The 18,520-nt window shown below is 40.7% G+C and overlaps 1 protein-coding gene across 1 annotated transcript in view; it reads left to right on the top strand.

The window, feature by feature from the left end:
* Positions 1-18,520, top strand: part of GADL1 (glutamate decarboxylase like 1) — a 270,173-nt gene that overhangs the window by 74,980 nt on the left and 176,673 nt on the right. Inside the window, exon 4 of the mRNA XM_063452215.1 lies at positions 13,642-13,732. Within this exon, the coding sequence (XP_063308285.1) occupies positions 13,642-13,732 (91 nt within the window). The remainder of the gene's footprint in view (positions 1-13,641; positions 13,733-18,520) is intronic.

The raw sequence follows: 18,520 nt of genomic DNA, 5'->3' as shown, positions 1-18,520 counted from the left end.
GCTGATTGGCCATGGCTGTGTTTAGCTTGTGTTGGCTCTGCCCTTGATCTGCCTCCTTGACAATCTCAGCCAATCCTATGGGACATCATTGTTATTGGCTCAGAGAATCACTTCTGTTGATGTCAGCCAAGCAGGCAGATCAGGGGCAGAGCCAGCAGCAGCATATTTAAATAGAAGTAAGATTGTATTATATTTAGGGGTTCTAGATGGTGGTTTTAACACTAAATGGTCAGGAATACATGTTTGTTTCCGTGACCCTATATTTTTCCTTTAACCTGTGATCATGGTTACTTGCTAAAGTGAGTTAAAATTCTGGGGGAAAAAATCTATAAGGTAGCTATGCTTTCAGTTAAGCTAACCTGGCCTTACATTTGATCTTCGCTTTGAATTCTTTTTTGTAAATAACATGTCAATAACATTGCCCCTCCCTTTCTTAGGGCTTACAACCCTCTCTATGGACTAATCATCTTCTCTCATTCAATTTCATCCACCTTGCAGTCCAGCAGAGAAAGTACAATGTCCTTTATAAAAATTTAACTGTGAAATAACCTGTCAAAAGCACAAAGCATAGTGACTCCGTTATAGCTGATGAACTGCACTCATCATTCTTGGATAGTCTGAAATTGAGTCAATTTTTTAATACAATAATCCATTCCATTAGAATTGTATGTGGAATTGAAAAGCACGAGAATGACAAAATATACTTACACCTTCATAGATAAATGATAGAGCTCAATTTTGTGCATTTCTCAGACATATGAGAAAAGGTCTTTAATTTCAAAATAACGTATCACTATGTTATAAAGGCTTGTGCTAACTATTGGACAGAGTTAGATTATTTCATAGTTCTCTTTTTTGATATTATTTGTATGATATATTCGCACACTTTTCTTCATGGATGAGAAAAAATGAAAAGTACCAGTATATTGCATTGAAAGTATTGAAAAACATGAGTAGTAATGGACATGGAATTTTGTGATCTCTGCTTTAGTATACAAGATTTCTGACCAGTCGTCACTTTCTCCCAGGCTGCCGAAAAACAAGGGGCTCTGTCGCACTGTTAAAGGGCCACAGTGCCCGACTGGGCCCATGATGACATAAGTCCACCGGGGGGGCCTAAGTGCATGGTTGATCCCAAAAGATATTATTGCGAGCAGAGGGCAAACGGAGCCCCCAGCAGTAACAGGGCCTGGGGCAGCTGCATTAAAGATGGCCCTGCCCTCCCTGCAGCCTCTATACTTACCATTCTCGCCAGTCGCCAGATCCAATCAGGATCACTGCCTGACAACTGAGGCAGTCCTCCTGCAGCCTATACGTGGATGTCATCGTGATCACATGACTCGGGTTAACGTACATGACAGATTGGCTGCAGTGGTACTGCCTGGGTTATCAGGCAGATCCTCAAACATATGATTCTAAAACCCCCCTTAATTATTTTAAAATGATAAATAAATACACATGTAGAATTACATTTTAACTGTATTAATAAATCACCAAAAATTTATCAGAACAGCCTACCCCTAGCAACCCCCCATACCTTCTGGCCATGTAAAATGTTGATAGGTAAGCAGTTTTATTCTGTAGAATTGAATGCAGTGGTTGGGGGAGGGGTTCAGTAGAGAAGCACAACATGTATACAGTAAAAGCGCTATTTAGCAGTTAAATCATCAGTATACAGCAGTAATCCAGTTTAAATCACTTTAAATTCTCCTAGGCGCTAGGCCGAGTAGGACTTACTCAAAGAGACAGAGAAGTATGACTGTTAGACTAGTGTAAGAAGTTTGGGGGAATGCTAGAACCTTATGCTAGAACAGGCATAGGCAACCTTCGGCACCGCAGATGTTTTGGACTACACCTCCCATGATGCTTTGCCAGCATTATGGGTGTAGGAGCATTATGGGGGATGTAGTCCACAACATCTGGAGTGCCGAAGGTTGCCTATGCCTGTGCTAGAACAATGGCCCTTGTTATTGTATCATCCGCTGGACATATTGACCATGGTAATTTGTATTCCCCTATCATTATCTCCGTTTATCAGATGATGATGATCGGTAGGAGAATGCCCTAATCAATTAAAGATTGCGGTATTCATTCAGCTTCTCAGAAATGGGAGGTCTCCACTCATATGACATAGTCGTCACTTGATGACGCGGACTTACCACTCCCATTCTACAGACTCCCCTTTCCCCACATGGGTATGGCCCAATGAACGTATCCTGCCACCACGCCTTCCCGATCACGTCACGATCATAGGTCACTTAATGTGAACGCCAGAGATACAGGGGGGCCCTGAGCGGTTGTAGACCAATCAACAGCCAGGAAATACGGCAGGGAAATACATACGTGACGTACACAGCATTCAACACTTAAGAAGTTGATTGCTACAACAGGTATTTAAATCGATACAGGGAGATCCCAAAGTTCATTGCTCTTGACGACTGCGTGCGGAAACGCCGAAACGCGCGTCGAGCTTTACTTTATTTATTTTTTCTTTATAATTTATTTTATCACTTTTTGGTAGCACTTATGGATTGATTTAATTTAATACTTTTAGCTACTAGGACAGGCAGGGAGTAGGGTTCGGGTAGGCACCAGGGGTTCTCCACAGTGCCGAGGCAAATAGGGACAGCATTCTATTACCAGTGGTTCCTGTCTTTTTACCTCTTCATTTTAGCCCAGTTTTTCGCTATTGTACCTCTGTCCACCCGGTTATTCTTTCTATTAGGCTTAGATCAAACGCAGCCTAGACTTGTATCCCAGTTAGAGGACCTGTCAGGCTGTTTTTCTCAGCTGGATATTGATTTTGTTTTTTGGATGTGTATTTACACATTCCTCTTACTACCTTAGTCTCCCTATTTTTTCCTATCTTATTTTATTCTTGTCTTCCCTTAGGATTATTAAAGGTAGGGATCCCTCCCCTATTCTATTACTCTCCTGCCCAGGACTTTATAGTCCCACTTCTTGCTTTCTACAATTGTAATAGTTATAAACATGTAGTTCAAATCATTGAGTTATTATATCTGTTAAGCATCTAATACGCTGTCTATAAAATTCAATGTAAAAGCTTCCATCATTGGGAGAGTTCTTGCTCTGTGCCAAGTGTGAAATTAAATGTCCATAACAAAGCATTGTATGTAAATAATTACCATGGTTGCTTGTTCTAGAGCAGGCACAGGCAACCTTCGGCACTCCAGATGTTTTGGACTACACCAACCATGATGCTTTGCCAGCATTACGGGTGTAAGAGCATTATGGGGATGTAGTCCACAACATCTGGAGTGCCGAAGGTTGCCTATCCCTGTTCTAGAGCCTGACCTGTGCTATGTATGTTTGAAAGGAGAGTGAGTCCTCGTCATTGGCTCAATCTTCAGTCTAAAGACCACCAGGTTTAAAATGGCCATATATCTTCTAGTTCATTTAATGTACACATACAGGGTTACTGACTAAAGTGAAAATTGTCGTGCATCCAAAGTGAATTTCAGATTAAAGGACAAAATAGCCAAATTGGGGAATTTCTCCATGCCACCTTTGCTTCCAGTTCAGCTACTTAGGTCTTAAATGTTAAATTTTATTAGGAATTCCTTTCAATTCCCAACAATTCCCACTTTACTGAATAACCCCGATTCTGTTTTGTCTTGACCTTTTTAAATATATTTACTAAATCCTCACACTTGAAACCTTTGGTAAGTGCAATATTTTCTAAATATAAGGACTTTTTCTGAATAGACAAACTCAGTATTTTGAGTGGCTTGCTTTATCACTATCTGGCACTATCTTTATTTATTTTCACACTATTCGATGGTAGCCATTGACAAAAAGGAAGTAGAGATCAGCAAAGTATATAGTTGTTCAGAGAGAGCTCAGTTATATTGTTCCGTTAGATTGCAAATATGTGTAAAAATGCCTACACTATAAAACATACGCAAAGTCTATTTTATTTCATTCACTCAAATTTTGCCAAAACATTACTATGTGGTTAAATAAGTTGTAGTGGTGCTAGTAGTAGCTGTAATAGTAGGAGCACGAGTGGCAGCATTTGTAGTAGTAGTTGTTTTAATAGTCGTAGTAATAGTAGGTATTTTAAGGAGAATATGGTCAGAAAGACATAAAATATAAAATAAAACTAACTGGTATGGGAATAAGGAATCTGCTGGTAATTTCTACAGACTCCCCTTTCTACAGTCTGTAGTATCCCTACATGTATGCATGTGTGCGTATGGACTTAACGCCACTATTATTTTAAATACTAAACAAAACAAATCTCTCTTTTTTGTATTTAATCTCTTTGTATGTGTGAATACACATACAATACTGTGGCATGCTTTTTTCAATGTTATGGGGTAGATAGTAGTACAAAAAATAAGTGCATCTCTAGTAATCGAAAAATAATTTTCTCATAAAGGTCAATGGGAGATCTGCTATTCAGTTACCAGGCCAAGTTCATATCTTGTAATAAAGCCCAGTATTTTCATTAAATTGTCACAAACGCCTTACACAGTTTAGTAGATGTTTTTATTCTTCGCAAACCGCGTTTATATTGGCTAAAAAAACAAAGCTGAGAGTGACTGTTATTAAGTTCACTTTTGTCAGATTGTAAGGAAGATATATTATTTTAGAAGAAGTATTTCTGTGGATAAAAATAAGCTAAAGCAGGATGTATGCTAAAATTACAAGCTGTAAAGTGCTAAAATTCAAATGTGTCAGACAGTTTTACAAGTCAGCTGATGTCAGAGGGATCTTCTGCAAATCTTTTTCCAGTATAACAGACTTCTTTTACCTATCTTACTAGAAGATGCCCATCAGCTATCTTGTTTGGCGACTAATAAAAAGGACATAGAAACAGCAACAATGATCATTGCCCTTTTCGTTTCATTTTTAGTATGTTAGATGCATGCGTGTCCGCAGGAATTTTTCCGGGGGGGGGGAAGGGGGGCATAATTTAATGACATCCATGCTTGGTCCCTTTTTGACCGTGTCATGAAAGGGAAGGGGCATAGTCGTTATAACATAAAGCTGGGCGCTCTCGTTCCTTTAAGGGGTTAAACCACTCTCAAATGGTTTAATCCCAAAGGCTTCCTCCACCTCCAGATCTCCAGGTCGCTCAGTGGTATTCGGTTTCTGAAACAGAGTATCAGGAAGTGCAGATTGAAGGCAGGCCTGGGTGCCGCCCATAGACTAGAGTGGTCAGTTGACGCTCTAAGCCAATCGCTAGTTCCCGATTCATAAAAATGTTTTACTTTTTTTTATGAATGGGGAGCTACTGATTGGCTTAGAGTGCCAGCTGACTACTCTAGCCAATCAGCAGCACCCCTACCCAGCAGCACTCTGTGCTTCCTGACACTCAGTAAATAAAAGTGAACACAGGTGCCAGGCCCAGGTACCAAAGCCTTATGATGTGGTGTCCAGAATAAAGTGGAGGGTTCACTTCACGTGTCCTTCCTGTTCCAATCTCATTTTCTTCTCCTTCATTTGACACAGTCTTCTTTTTCTTCTGACACTGTCTTCTCTCCTCCTTGGCTCCTTCTGCTCCTTTACCTTTCTGCTACTTTCTGCTTCTTTTGCGCCCTTTGGCTCCTTTCTCTTTCTGATCCCTTTCTGCTCCTTGCAGACCCTTTCTGCTCCTTCTCCCACTTTACCTTTGTGCTCCTTGCTGCCCCTTTCTGCTACTTTCTGTCCCTTCTTGTTCCGTTCTGCTCCTTCTCCTACTTTAACTTTGAGCTCCTTCTGCTACTTCCAGCTCCTTGCTACCCTTTTCTGCTCCTTCTGCTCCTTTACCTTTGTGCTCCTTGTGTCCCTTCCTGCTCCTTGCTACCCATTTCTGCTCCTTGCTGCCTCTTTCTGCTCCTTGCAGACCCTCCCTTCTCCTTGCATTCCCTTCCTCCTTCTTGCTGCCCATTTCTGCTCCTTGCTGACCCTTCCTGCTCATTTCTGGTCCTTATCCTACTTTACCTTTGTGGTCCTTCTGCCCATTTCAGCTCCTTGCTGACCCTTTCTGCTCCTTGATGTGCCTTCCTGCTCATTTCTGTTCCTTCTCCTTGCTGCTCCTTCTCCTACTTTACCTTTGTGCTCCTTCTGTCCCTTTCTGCTCCTCGCTGCCCTTTCCAGCTCCTTGCTGCCCATTTCTGCTCCTTGGTGTCCCTTGCTGCCCTGTTCTGCTACTTCTGCCCGTTGTGCTCCTTCTGCCCCCTCCAGCTCCTTACTGCCCCTTTCTGCTCCTTGCTGCCCCTTTCTGCTCCTTGCTGCCCCTTCCTGTTTCTTTCTGCTCCTTCTCTTACTTTACTTTTGTGTTCCTTCTGATTTTTTGTGCTCCTTCACCTTTGTGCTCCTTCTGTCTTTTCCTGCTCCTGTTGCCCCTTTCTGCTCCTTGCAGACCCTTTCTGCTTCTTGCTGACCATTTCTGCTCATTTCTAGTCAGTTCTGCTCCTTCTCCTACTTTACCTTTGTGCTCCTTGCTGCCACTTCTCCTAATTTACCTCTGTGCTCCTTCTGCCCCTTTCTGCTTCTTGCAGACCATTCCTTCTCATTGCAGACCCTTCCTTTTCATTGCAGACCCTTCCTGCTCCTTGCTGACCCTTACTGCTCCTTGTCCTTCTTTATGTTTGTGCTCCTACCCCTTCCAGCTCATTGCAGACCCTTTCTGCTCCTTGATGTCCATTCCTGCTCATTTCTGTTCCTTCTCCTTTCTGCTCCTTCTCCTACTTTACCTTTGTGCTCCTCATGTCCCTTCCTGCTCCTTGCTGTCATTTCCAGCTCCTTGCTGACCCTTTCTGCTCCTTCTACTTTACCTTTGTGCTGCTTTACCTTCCAGCTCCTTGCTGACCCTTCCTACCCATTCCTGCTCCTTGCTGACCCTTCATGCTCCTTGCAGACCCATCCTGCTCATTTCTGTTCCTTTGTGCTCCTTCTCTTACTTTACCTTTGTGCTCCTTGCTGCTCCTTCCAGCTCCTTGATGTCCCTTCCTGCTAATTTCTGTTCCTTCTCCTTTCTGCTCCTTCTCTTACTTTAACTTCCTGCTCCTTGCTGACCCTTCCTGTAGGCTGTCTCCCACATCCCTCACTTACCTAATCTGTAGGCTGCCCCCCCCCCATTCCTTACTTACCTGATATATAGGCTGCCACCCCATCCCTCACTTACCCGATCTGTAGGCTGCTCTCCCATCCTTCACTTACTTGATCTGTAGGCTGTCCCCCATGCCTTACTTACCTGATCTGTAGACTGCCCCCACCATCCCTCACTTGCCTGATCTATAGGCTGCCACCCCATCCCTCACTTACCTGATCTATAGGCTGCCACCCCATCCCTCGCTTACCTGATCTAAAGGCTGCTCTCCCATCCCTCACAAACCTGATCTATAGGGTGCCCACCCATCCCTTACTTACCTGATATATAGGCTTCCACCCCATCCCTCACTTAGCTGATATATAGGCTGCCACCCCATCCCTCACTTAGCTGATATATAGGCTGCCACCCCATCCCTCACTTACCTGATCTGTAGGCTGCTCTCCCATCCCTCACTTACTTGATCTATAGTCTGCCCCCCATCCCTCACTTACCTGATCTGTAGGCTGCCCCCATACCTCACTTACCTGATCTGTAGCCTGCACCCCCCATCCCTCAATTACCAGATCTGTAGGCTGCACCCCCCATCCCTCACTTACCTGAGTCTGTCTCTGCAGTCTGGGAGTTGCTGGCTGCATGTGCTGCTCCCCTGCGGATTCAGTCAGGAGAGAGTAGCAGAGATAAGATGGATGTAGCTTCTTATCCCGGCCTTTCACCACATACTGGCCGGCGCCAGTATTGCAGTATATTCTGAATCTAAAAATAAAAATACAGGACAAGCTGAAAAATCCGGGTGGCGGGGGGAGCGCAAGTGCCCCCCCCCCTTGCCTCCCCTTGCGGACGCCCATGGTAAATGCTACTATTAAAGGATCACTTTAGCACCATAACCACTTCCTCTTGTTAAAGTGGTTATGGTGCAAATACCTATCTCTGATGTCTCATGGCCCCCTTCCCGCCAGGCTGAATGGGGAGGAAGGGGTTAAAATCTTACCTTTCTCCAGCGCCGGGCTCCCTCGGCGCTGGGGATTCTCCTCCTCCTTTGGACATCATCAGCTGATTGCGCATGCGTGGCAAGAGCCGCGCATTCAGTCAGTCCATAGGAAAGCATTCTCAATGCTTTCCTATGGACGCTGGCGTCTTCTCATTGTGAAAATCAACTTTTTGCAAAGTTTAGAAAATATATATCTTATTTTTGCCACAATTTATAATATACATTAAAATAGGTGTCTGACGTTTACCTTTAAGCATCACTATTAAATTAAAAAGGATTTTAGTTAAATTTTAGTACAAGATTAAGATATAGGCAGTTCTGAAAGAAGAAACAATATTTGTTTAAAACTGACAGTTTGTTCCACTTTAAACAAAAACATTTTGTTTTCATAGATGCTTTGAAAGAACAGAATGCAAATTCATCTTGTTCATCGGATTAATGGTGGATATTGAACAGCTGTCATATAGATATAATTACATATTCAGATTCTCTTAGAAGTCTGTCATTCAAGTAACAAACTTCTACAAGCTGAGACATTAGTGTTATTACTTAGTATACTCTCCCCACAAATTTTAAAGGGACACTCTTTTGCCCAAATACAAAATAAATAAAATCACTGTTTATTAGATATACTCCAAATAAAAACATATATTCATATAATTATGCGTTTTGTCATTGGCATATCTAAAAACAGCTTGCAAACACTGCATTTCTCTTGTCTGCTGATTTTGCAAGCCCTCCTCTTCTAAACCCGCCCAGTCTTTCTGTGGCTGTCCAATCACAGACTTCCCAATGCAGCTCAATGAGAAGTCTTTGCAAGACAGGTGCTGTAAGCAACTGCTACCTCTTGAGTTCCAGTATAATTTATAAAAGTCTAAATTTCTATTAAATCTGCACTTCTTCCTGAAAAAAAATAATAAAAAAAATAGGTCACACTCTATACAAATAAAGCTTTTCAGCAAGCTAAATTGCTTTAGGGGTCTGGAATGTCCCTTCGAAGGGATATATATATTCCTTGAAAAATACATATTTTGCAATCTATATATGCAAGATTAGTATATATATTATTACTACAAATTCTATTTATTTATAATATCCTGCTCAAAACAGTTTTTTCACTTCTATCAAATAATGCAAAGTGTTATTTGTTTTAGAAAAGTTTCTTACATGGGAAAATCAGTTATAGGCAGCATACTTTATATTAATGACCTCACTGAGATAAAACCACTCATAAGGGGAAATAAAATAGTACGGCTATTCTTTAAAAGTTACCATGTATCCTTTAAATTCACATTGTTTCATTCACAAATCTGTCTCTACCCTATACAAGGGTTCTGCCAAATATGTAGACTCTCTGTGAGCAACAGTTATTTTTACCTGCTGTATTTAATTAACTAACAACCGTTTATCCACAAATGGCATCCAAGCTTTACTGGTACATATGCCTCATCAAAAAAACATCACATAATCCTCAGGTGGCCTTGTTTTCCCTTAATGCATTCTATATTGTTATGTATTTTTTCATGATTGGGATATAATTGGTGTTAACAGTTGGTATAAGAGGAGTGTTAAAGGGACACTATAGGTACCCAGACCACTTCAGCTCATTGAAGTGGTCTGTGTGCACTATCCCAGGCCCCTTAAGCCTGCAATTGTAATTTTTGCGGTTTTTGATAAACTGCAATAATTACCATGCAGGGTTAACTCCACCTCTAGTGGCTGTCTACCAGACCGCCACTAGAGGAACTTCTGGGTGGTTAGGTGACTTTTGGTCGCCTAACTGCGGCTGGACCTCCTCACACTTTGCACGAGTACATCCAGTGTCACTCAAAACTCCATATGAATATATTATACAATGGTTTCCTATGGGAGAAGTCCTAATGTGATTGCGGCTCTAATGAAGAGTAGAGGCAGAGACTGAACCAGCACGACACGGGTAAGTAGTAAAGGGTTTTTTAACCCCTTCAGCACCACAAGGGGGAAACGAGAGGGAAGGGGGCACAATAGGTCATTATAGTGCTGGGAAAACAACTTTGTTTAACTAGCACTATTATTTCCCTTTAAGGTTTATATCAGGTTCCTTTAATCTTAGGACAGCACCATATACACAGTGGCGTACATACCAGGGCCGCAGGGGTCGTGGCTGCGACCGGGCCCGGCCCACCAGGGGGCCCGGCCGCCCCTGCGACCCGGTATGTACGCACTGGGCCAGCCTGTTCTCCTGGATGACGTCATCTTCCGGCGCCGGTATCAGTACGCGGCGCGCGAGGGAGCTGAAGAGGAAGCACTCAGGGGAGAGTGCTCCCTCGCGCGCCCGCCAGCCTGACTGCCCGCCGGGTGACCGGCCCCCCAGGAGCCCAGCAGCACCACTGGACCCCAGGGAATCCCCTCAGCACTCCAAAAGGTAAGGAGGCTGGGGGTATTAAATTTAAAAAAATGTGTTAGTGTGTGTGTGTGTGTTAGTGTTACTGTGAGTGTTAGTGTGTGTGTGTTAGTGTTACTGTGAGTGTTACTGTGAGTGTTACTGTGAGTGTTACTGTGAGTGTTAGTGTTACTGTGTGTGTTAGTGTGTGTGTTAGTGTTACTGTGAGTGTTAGTGTGTGTGTTAGTGTTACTGTATGTTAGTGTTACTGTGAGTGTTAGTGTGTGTGTGTTAGTGTGTGTGTTACTGTGATTGTTATTGTCTGTGTTAGTGTTACTGTGAGTGTTAGTGTATGTTAGTGTTACTGTGTGTGTTACTGTTACTGTGAGTGTTAGTGTGTGTGTTACTGTGTGTGTTAGTGTTACTGTGAGTGTTAGTGTGTGTGTTAGTGTGAGTGTCAGTGAGTGTGTCTGTTGAGTGTGTGTCTGCTAGTGAGTGTCAGTGAGTGTGTTACTGTGTGTCTGTTACTGAGTGTGTTTGTGTTAGTGAGTCTGTTTGATGTCTGTTAGTGAGTGTGTGTTTGTCAGTGAGAGTGTATGTTTTGTAAGTGAGTGTGTATGTATGTCTGTCGCTGAGTGTGTCTCTGTCAGTAAATGTGTGTGTCTGTTAGCTAGTGTGTATGCGTCTGTTCGTGAGAATGTGTGTGTGTCTTCAGCACTTACCTTTCTCCAGCGCCGGACTCCCTTGGCGCTGGAGATCCCTCCGCCGCTCAGCTCCGAATGCGCATGCACGGCAAGAGCCGTGCAGCATTCAAACCGCCCATAGGAAAGCATTACTCAATCCTATCCTATGGACGTTCGTTGTCTTAGAATCGCGGAAGCTCCTCTAGCGGCTGTCAGTGAGACAGCCACTAGAGGCTGGATTAACCCTCAGTGAAACATAGCAGTTTCTCTGAAACTGCTATGCTTTCAGCTGCAGGGTTAAAACTAGAGGGACCTGGCACCCAGGCCACTTCATTGAGCTGATGTGATCTGGGTGTCTGTAGTGGTCCTTTAAGTGTGCGTGCATCTGCATGCACTGGTGTACATACCGCGGTCGCAGCCCTGCAACCCCTGCGACCAGGTGCCCGCCGCCATGTGTTGCGGCCCCGGCCTGCGCAGAGTAAGCGTGCGGGGGGCGGCACGGATCAATTTTCCCATAGGTCATGTGTACGCCACTGCATATACAGGTGGATTAATGGGAGTACAGTTCCCTGTTCCCAGATAGAAACTGTTTATGCAGATGTTTATATTAATCCTGCTCAGAAAATAACTAAATTGCATTCTGTTAGCTGCATGCAGCAGCCTACATCCAAGATTATAACTCACATTAATCTCAGACAGACAGGAATTTGTATGTACTGGAGCTGCCTGGAGACTAGGGACTCTGCAAAACACACATACACAACCCCCACTCCTCCTTTCCATCGCAATTTTTGTTGGCATCTTTAAAAAGAACTTATTTATATTTTTTGTACTAGCAGCAGAAGCGATACAACAGGATGATGAATTGACAAATAATAACATAAATTCCTTTGATTGCATGCCTCTGCCTTCCTGGTCAGCTAATAAAGAAGTCTGGCAGTACAGTGATGTAGATGGGAGCTAAGCTGGGGAAAAGAGACTTAAAGTGATAAGGTTAATTGGAAATATGACAGAATTGTTTATATGTGAATCCATTCATTCATCCAAGCTTTAAAGATCCATTGAACAATGTTGAAAAGCAATATGATAATTTACTTTTTAGACTTTAGCACAATATGCAATATTTTGACTTATTTCCTTCTTAGTGCTACAGAACAAATAGCACCCGACAACCAACTTTACTTACTTACAGTATTACTGTATTTAGCATGTTTCTAACTTAAAGTTTGCTTATATTGTTTAGTTTTCTTACATTACACTTTGAGTATATATATATATATATATATATATATATATATATATATATATATATAATTTATATACTATTATTTCAGTCGGCAGATCATGTTTTGAAGCCTAGAAGAGCACTAGCCATAACCACAAACAACCCCTACCACTAAACAAACAAAACAAACAATATCAAATAAACATATTTACAACACAGAAGAATTAGGGAAAATTTGAAATGTTGAAAATTAAATATTAGCCACAAAAATAAAAAATAAAAATAAAAAAAATGGAAGGAGGATGCTCTTCTATTTTAACATTAATCTATAATTTTACACGACTACAGTATTGAAATAAAGCTAGCATTTCTGCTTATCTGCTGATCTCTGGTTTCCCATTCACGTGGGGACAGGTAGGTGGTTGTCTTGGGGAAAAAAAGCCAACCAAAATCTGACCAAAAAGTTGTCTATCTATAAAGGGTAGTGTTTTCAAAATGGTTAAAATGGCAGTAAAGAAATGAGTTTGACTAGAGGATTTGGATAAACTACCAGTATAGTAATGTTTCCATCAGTTCTCTTTTTCTGTGCACCCAATTAATGAATGTATATAGATAAATCCCACTACCACAGGGGTAATACTTAACTGGTATGGGAATTATAGAAACAGCTTCTCCAAGGAGTTCTCACCAAACTTCCTTCTAGGACAATATATACTCTACCACACACACTGGCTATACCTATAACAAAATAAAACACAGCATAGTGTAATACAATAATGTTAAATGATGTACGCTTAGTAAAGTGGACACTCACAAGATTGAGAATTTCAAACCGCATCCAGGGTGCCTCGTTTTCTGGCTGTGAAAGTTTGCTTCACTTAAAAGTATCCAGTGCTAATGGCACAAATGAACTGTAAAAAATTTAGTTGGAGAAAAAAGGTATCCAGGATTGTGTCAGCATGAAGGGAGTCAATGACATAGCCTGGTCAAAGTTGCCGTACAGACTTTTCCTTTTTTTTTTTTGTAATCTTTTTTGCTCCTTAGATGGCTGTTATCGTAGCATGTTGCAGAGTTTTATTTAATAATTATCTTTAACTTGGTCAAAATAGTGTTAGGAGAATTAAAGGAATGTTGTCTCCTAACTTTGCTTTAAAACTTAATTGACACCAAAATATTTTACGCAGAGAACATTTCAACCGAGTTGAAAGATTATACCAACTGACAAAACCTTTAGCTAAATATTAAATAGAGTATATCTCATTCATGGATTTCACTAGCATTGCTATTATCATCAAATTACAGGTCTTTCTTTTATTGCAGGTCATCCAAGATTCTTCAATCAATTGTATGCTGGCATGGATCATTACTCTTTAGCAGCACGATTTATTACCGAGGCATTGAATCCAAGTGTGTAAGTAGGATTGTAGAGAATAACATATTGAGATGTTCTTTGAAACTACAGTCAAGAGTTATCTAGCATTTCAAATAAGTACAATTCAATATGCAGACTCTACTAACCCTTAAGAAACACTCCAAGCACCATCACTACTACAGCAACCTGGAAAATGGTTTAGAATGGTTTGACTTCTTATCTGGGGTTTGCTCTGTACCTCTTACTGCCTCCACTAATTCAGATTGCGTACTGGAAGCTCCTGCTTATGAGTTCCCATTACCTCCCCTGAGCTAAGCCTTGCACTGCAAGGCTAACTCATTGGCTGAGAGCTCAGCCCTACACCCCTGGGCTTAGTTCAGATAGAGAGCTGGACACAGACTAAATAAGGATCTGAAATAGCAAATTGGGTGTTTACTAAAAACGTATCTCTATTTCATAAGTGTGTCACCAAGATCCCATAATTTCCTTGAGAAATCAGTATCTTGTTCCTTCCTCTCTCACCACATGCACAGGAAATGATCTGTTTAACCAGAACCCTGGCAACAGCAGGGAAATACTGTAGCTCTAGCCCCAGTACAAAATTTATAAAGTAAGAATCAAACAAAAGTCCCTATTAAGAAGAGGAACCTGTCACGAACGCACCCTACTCCAAGAGTGTGTGACGTAGTTGTGGTGGTGAAAGGGTTAAAGTACACTATTTGTCTTCACTAGATGGGAAATAATGACAAAATCCCCCCTTTTTAACACCACCCACACTTAAACATAATAATATAACTATTACTATTTTAACGCTGCCACCACCAAGACAATTTATAAATGGGGTGCCTTGGTCCCCCAGGTAAATCAACAAGAAAACACACCAAATATTACTTAGTACAATATTTAAGGAATTGCAAAAATACTAACTAGTCTCTTCAGGTAACGTGACTCTTAACCAGACAAAGGCAGAACTTAATAAATGAATGTTTCTTATGAACAAAGAATAGTCACAGTGCATATAACAATATATGATAAACAAGTTATTTACACCAACAACAGATAAAATCAAAAAGGATAAAATACAGACGTCCTAATTACTCACTGTAGCGGAGTAGCAGTATAATCACGGTATCTCCGCTGGTAGTCAGGATAAAAACAGGTAAAACACAGGCAGCGTAATAATAATAATCCCTCTTCCCCAAGGACTAGACGGCAATGTCAACTGTCAACTGACCTCTGTGGGGGTCCCAGCTTCAAAAAATTTTACTCCTGTTGACCTCAGCAATAACATCTCTGTAATTTGTGCCATTTACTACACAAATTACATTAAAGGATAATATTCCATGGGTGTAATAATAAATTATACACCCTTGCCGTGACAGAACCCAACAGCATTTCCCTTCTTGTTTTCAAAACTTATATGCACACGAGTAGGGATATTGAACAATACTTCTAAGGAGAATTGGCGTCACCCTGGCACTCTAAAAATGGCGGGAGAGGGAGGCACTGTTAATGCTGGAGAGGTTGGAATACTTGGGGTATTCTTATAATCCTTCACTGTCAAGCACTTTTTATTTTATTAAAATCAGCATAATAAAACAGGATTAACATCAATTTTATATAGAAACTCCTATCGAAAGACAAAAACAATTAAAATAATGACACATTACAAAGTTTTACATGGATCATTCATCCATGTAAACATATTGGGAGTGTAGAATATTGCACACTCTACAGTAGACTTTGTGCAAAAAGTTTCGGACAAATTACAATTTGTTAAGGTAATATGCATCCAAATTCTGTAATTCTGAGATGCCATATAGACAACTCAGCAAGTAAACAAAACGATAGTTTACAAGCTGTTTTGTTTAATTCATTATTTGGATGTGGCCGCTAGCCAGTGCTTTGCTAACCTGGTTTTACATTTAAAAAAAAAATCCATTATGCCCCCACCCTCCATGCCGTGGGTGAAGGCATGTCTAGTAAACAGTGAGCAGTTCGTGGCTGCTCATTAAAATTAAGGACTAGCTAGCAACTGGCATAGCAACTGACCTATGCAGTTGCTAAGAAAGACGTCATCTATGGGATTTAGACTGTAAAAAAACACCGGGAGGAAGGATCTGACACTTACAATTAAATAATAAGGGATGTAAAGATTACTGTCTTATAGTGCTCTGACAGACAAGTCTAATGTCTCCCTAAACTGGAATGGGAATATTCCCTCGCAAGTCTCTCGACTTTGTGACTTGCTTGTCACATGGCTCTGATTGGCTTACAAATATCAGTCTGCGTGGAGCAATGACAGTGTGAAGAAGTATTTTATTTACAGCAATCTTTTTTTGGTTTAGTTTTTTTATTTATTTTAACAGTAGCATCAGTTTGTTATGAATTTTTGAGAATTTTTTCTCTGCACTTTTTTTGAGGAAAAGAATACTAAAAAAGAGGAACCAAAAAAGGATGTGTTTTGGGTATATTTTAGATTCTAGATTTATTGTCCCACCCCCACATTACTAGTATTAGGGTGTGGGAATAAGTAGATTTTATTTTATTGTTGGGGAAATGGGTAGCGGCTTGCGGGCCGCTGGTTTGTATAACTACCCCAACTGAAGCTCATGAGTGGGGGAATGGACATCTGCTAAAAATGATTATTATACTGTTAAAGGAACACTCTAGTGTTAAGAATACAAACATGTATTCCTCACACTACATATTTTAAAACATATTTTAGGTGGCAGACTCCAAAAGGGTTAAAATCTGCCTTTTTTCAGCACTGCGCTGGTCCACCGTATCTAGCTCCACCCCAGCTTTGCCTCCTAAAAATTGACGATCTCAGTCAATCCAATGCTTTCCCATAGGAAACCATTGGGAGGCTAATGCACATGTGCGGCAAAACACTGTGCTTCATCAACCAGCATTTCTTTATAGAGATGCATTAAATCAACACATCTCTATGTCTCTATGAGGAACGTTCCGTGCCTCTATGCAGAGTGTGGAGATGCTGAACGTTATTGCTGACCCAGTGAGCACCTTTAGTGGCTGTCTGAGTGATGTTACTAGACAGTAATGTAAACACTGCCTTTTCTCTGAAATGGCAGTGTTTACATTAAAATGCCTGCAGGGACATACTATACACACCATAATAACTAAATTAAACTGTAGTTGTTCTGGTAACTAGTCTATAGTGTCCATGTAAATAGCCTCTCCCCCTGCCCATGGGTGGTGGCTTGGGGGGGATAATAGGTATGTCTGCCCATTACTATAATATTTGCCTCCATCCACCCACACATCATTTTTTTTATTATCCCCCACCTACTACGCAAGGGTGAGGGTGGTGTGGACTTGAACAATTCGCCACATTGTTTTTTTTGTTTTTTTTTAACAGAGACCCCACCTGCTGGCTCCTGAAAAGATCACATGGACAACATTTATCAGAAAAGAAACACCACATAGACAAAATTTGGTTTAACTGAACCAAATTTTTTTTAATGCAAATCGATTATAATGAACCATATTTTCTGTTGTGCTAAAGTTGCTATACAGAATATATATAAATAAACTTTAATATCACCTACAGTAGGTGTGAGAAAAATAGCTAAAAATGTTTAAATACCCAGATTTTTTGCTGTAAAGACCTCATGTTATTATCTCTACTACAGCTTACTACAATTGGAAGCAGACTTAAAAAAAAAAAAAAACAACAACAACAAAAAAAAAACAAGCAAGCAAAGAAACAATAAAATAAACTACCGTATATGTGAGCATAATGACCACAAGCAGTCAGCACAATTGAATCATCTTTGTAAAACACATATATTTTCAAACTGCTGCGACAAACTGCATTCATCTCTTTATTGGTTTGGATAACATTTCAGTTCTCCTCTCCTCTAAATATGAGAATGTTGAAAGTAGAATGTAGAAATAAAGTCTTGTTCTTTGAAGTTTCCTTTACTACATGGGGGAGTTTCATTTCAACCTGCTTGTAGAGATTTAGAAAGACAGAGTGGAGCTTTAATATAAAAATGTGTTTCTCTCTAGGGTGAACATCATCCCTGGATTATAAATAAAATGAAGTAGGGATTGTCAGTAGTTATGATCGGTGGAAACGGTATTTCATTTATTTAGACAGGCAAGGCTCTAATAATAAAGATGTACCTTACTAATCACTATACATGAACTAATAACCCTGGTTCTTGATTGATGCTAATTTAGAGATGCAGTAACAAACAGTATGGTGCACTAAGTATTTCTGAACTAAATTTAATTTTGCATTGCTTTGAAATTCAAAACAAAATAAAAATGTGAATACCAAATATTGTCAGTGAAGGATTAGGGGAAAATAATTTGGTAACATTTATCTTATAGAGACTGAGCATCTATCTGGTCTCTGCTAAAAGTTGGAGACGGACAACTTGCTACCCCTTTCCCAATACTCTTCCCACGGCCTTCTTCATATAAAGGAAGACCAGGGCTCTCTCCTGGTTGATAGGGTTTCAATCTCTCACTAACAGTTAAGATCTCTCCTATATCAAATGTGTTAATGGAACATGGCAGGTGATGAAGTTTTGGTAAATCAACTAGAGAAACGGGTCCTTTATTACCTTTCTTTTCTTCACATTTTACTATACACTAGTTATGGTTTTGGGAACGTCAAACTGCCACCCATACTTTTGGGGACCTCATAGTTAATTTACCCTCACAATACCACCCATGGCTTTAGACAGTAGGGAAAGATTATCTGACACACACACATTTTTATTTTATTACTTTTGTAGTGAAATGGTCACCCATTTTTTATTTATCTTTTTATTCAGAGCTAAATGGGAGTGA

Source organism: Pelobates fuscus, chromosome 4, assembly GCF_036172605.1.
Source record: "Pelobates fuscus isolate aPelFus1 chromosome 4, aPelFus1.pri, whole genome shotgun sequence".
NCBI lineage: Eukaryota > Metazoa > Chordata > Amphibia > Anura > Pelobatidae > Pelobates > Pelobates fuscus.
The sequence above is the reverse complement of the archived record's forward strand: the minus strand, read 5'-3'. Positions and strand labels throughout refer to the sequence as shown.